Below are 2698 nucleotides of genomic sequence, written 5' to 3' on the forward strand. Positions count from 1 at the left end.
GCTGACTATATTGCATTCATCTCCATAATATATAACCCCATGCATTTGTATATTTATGTATTTCTATTTTTATATATTTCTATATTTATATATCTCTATATTTGTTAATGAATTTGTATATATTATACTAATATATATATATATATATATATATATATATNAAAAAAAAAAAAAAAAAAAAAAAAAAAAAAAAAAAAAAAAAACATGCGTGTCTGTCTTTGTCTTTGTTTTATTTTTTTTTTGCAGAAGTATGGTGACAGTACAGCGCAGCTAAAAGCGTGGGCGGTGATTCGTTTTATAAATCATTTTGGTTTTGTTCCGGCAGACATAAAAAACCCCCCGCTGTCTTTGCCTCCTTGCTGCTCCTCCTGCTACCCCCATTGTCTTAAGGAGCATGTACTCAGCTGCAGCAACTGTATAGATCCACCCACTGATAGACATCTTATACCCCCTCCTCCTGCTGCTGCTGCTGCTGCTGCTGCTGCTGCTGCAGCAAATCCTGCTGCGGCGGTGGCAGCGGGAGCGGGGGCGGGGGCAGGAGGGGCTGCTGCTGCAGCTAGTGCTGTGCAACAGCCATCTGCTGCTGCTGCTGCTGCTGCTGCTGCTGCTAACACACAGCAGCAGCATCATAGTAGTAACTCTATCACCACGGCATCATGTGATACAATGATTGCTGCTGCTGCTGCTGCTGCTGCTGCAGCTGCTGCAGCAGCATCCGCATCGGCTTCTCCTCTTGCTGCGCTCAATGGTATAGCTGCTACCAACAGCAGCAGCAGCAGCAGTAGTAGTAGCAGTAGTAGTAGTTGCTGCAGCAGCAGCAGCAGCAGCAGCAGCATCGCGCGGCCCCGCAGTGCTGCAGCAGCAAACGCATCACCAGCAGAAGCTGCTGCTGCTGCTGCTGCTCTTGCTGCTGATTGCCACCCCAGCAGCTTTGCTGCTTCTCCTTCTCCCGACAGTTTCAAGGCAGCTTCTGCCTGGCTGAGAGATCCTGCTGCTGCTGCAGCAGCAGCAGCAGCAGCAGCAGCAGCAGCAAGGATGCCGCAGCAGCAGCACCTCAGGCCCTCACCAGGAGACACACCGCTCCTCTCCGAGGCCTCGCCAGATGTGGGTATTCTAGCAGCAGCAGGCAGCAGCAGCAGCAGCAGCAGCAGCAGCAGCAGCAGATTTGAATCGGTGTTAGCAGCAGCAGATGCGGATGTTGCTGCTGCTGCTGCTGCTGGCAGCTGCATGCAAGGCCTCAAGTTTCAGCCGCTGCCTCCTGCTGCAGTTGCTGCTGCACCTCTTCCCTCAGAGAGTTTGTTTGCTGCTGCTGCTGCTGCTGCTGACAAAGGTGCTGCTGCTGCTTCTACCTATGGCGGTGTCTTGGCGGGTGTGGGGCCTGCTCATCCCCACACCGCAGCAGCAGCAGCACCAGCAGCAGCAGCAGCAGCAGCAGCAGCAGCAGCAACGTCTACTACCGAGGCGCGGCCAGGGCCCCCTGTGAAGCGCCAGAGGATGGAGGAATGTTTGCTGCAGCCGGAGCAGCAGCAGCAGCAGCAGCAGCAGCAGCAGCAGCAGCTTTCAGCAGCAAGAAAACGTCAGCAGCAGGAGACAGCGGGGGGAGAAGGTGTGATGAGTAGCCCGGGTGAGTGGGGCTCTGCAAGCAGCAGAAACAGCAGCAACAACAGCAACAACAGCAGCAACAGCAGCAACAGCAGCANCAACAGCAGCAACAGCAGCAACAGCAGCAGCATCCCCGGGCTTGTTGTTGGGGGCACGCTGCTGCCGCAGCAAACAGCAAAAGGCAGCAGCGGCGTGCAGCAGCCGCCGCTGCACCTTCCTTCGTTTCCGGGGGATATAAAGGCTGGGTTGCTGCAGCACAGCAGGCTGCAGCAGCAGCAGCAGCAGCAGCAGCAGCAGCATCAAGCCGCATACGCTCGACAGCAGCAAAGTCTGCTGCAGGGTATGCGGCTCTCAAGACAGGAGAGCTGCAATTCTGACCACCAGAGCCAGCAGCAGCAGCTGCAGCAGCTGCAGCAGCAGCAGCAGCAGCAGCAGCAGCAGCAGCTGTCGTGTGAGGAAGAAAGTGAAGGGGCCCTGCCGCATGTATACACTGCATATGCTGAGCAGCTGCTGCACGAAATCCTAGCAGAGGCCCCGGGCCCCCACAAGGGAGAGGATACCCCCCCGGAGCAGCAGCAGCAGCAGCAGCAGCAGCAGCAGCAACAGCAGCAGCAACCGCAGCAGCCGCAGCAACAGGATTGTAAGGGGGAAATCGACGAGCAGCAGCAGCAGCAGCAGCAGCAGCAGCAGCAGCAAACATCTGCTGCAGATAATGGGGGGAGCCCATCCGCACCAGCATCTCCCCCAGTATCAGCAGCTGCTCCAGCAGCAACAGCAGCAGCAGCAGCAACAGCAGCAGCAGCAGCAGCAGCAGCAGCAGCAACAAATAGTGATGCAGATGTAGAAAGCAAGGCTGGCAGCAGCTGCAGCAGACGCCGGGGTGTACATACACGAGCACTGACACGGGCGCTAACAAATTCTCCTGCAGAGGGTTGTATGTCTGGTGGTGAGTGCAGCAGCAGCAGCAGCAGCAGCAGCAGCAGCAGCAGCAGCAGCAGCAGTGGGAGCAGTGGGAGCAGTGGGAGCAACAGCAGCAACTGCAGCACGAGCAGCGGTAGCAGTAGTGGTAGTAGCCAGCTGCTGCAGCAGCAGCTGC

The 2698-nt window shown here is 55.8% G+C and overlaps 1 protein-coding gene across 1 annotated transcript in view; it reads left to right on the forward strand.

The window, feature by feature from the left end:
- The window catches only part of EMH_0043190 (uncharacterized protein), a gene marked incomplete at both ends in the record, with an annotated part of 7284 nt that overhangs the window by 908 nt on the left and 3678 nt on the right, over positions 1-2698 (forward strand). The window contains 2 exon segments of the mRNA XM_013495821.1: positions 247-1697; positions 1701-2696. Of these exon segments, the coding sequence (XP_013351275.1) occupies positions 247-1697; positions 1701-2696 (2447 nt within the window).

This window comes from Eimeria mitis, genomic scaffold (assembly GCF_000499745.2).
Source record: "Eimeria mitis Houghton genomic scaffold, Emh_scaff1766, whole genome shotgun sequence".
Lineage (NCBI taxonomy): Eukaryota > Apicomplexa > Conoidasida > Eucoccidiorida > Eimeriidae > Eimeria > Eimeria mitis.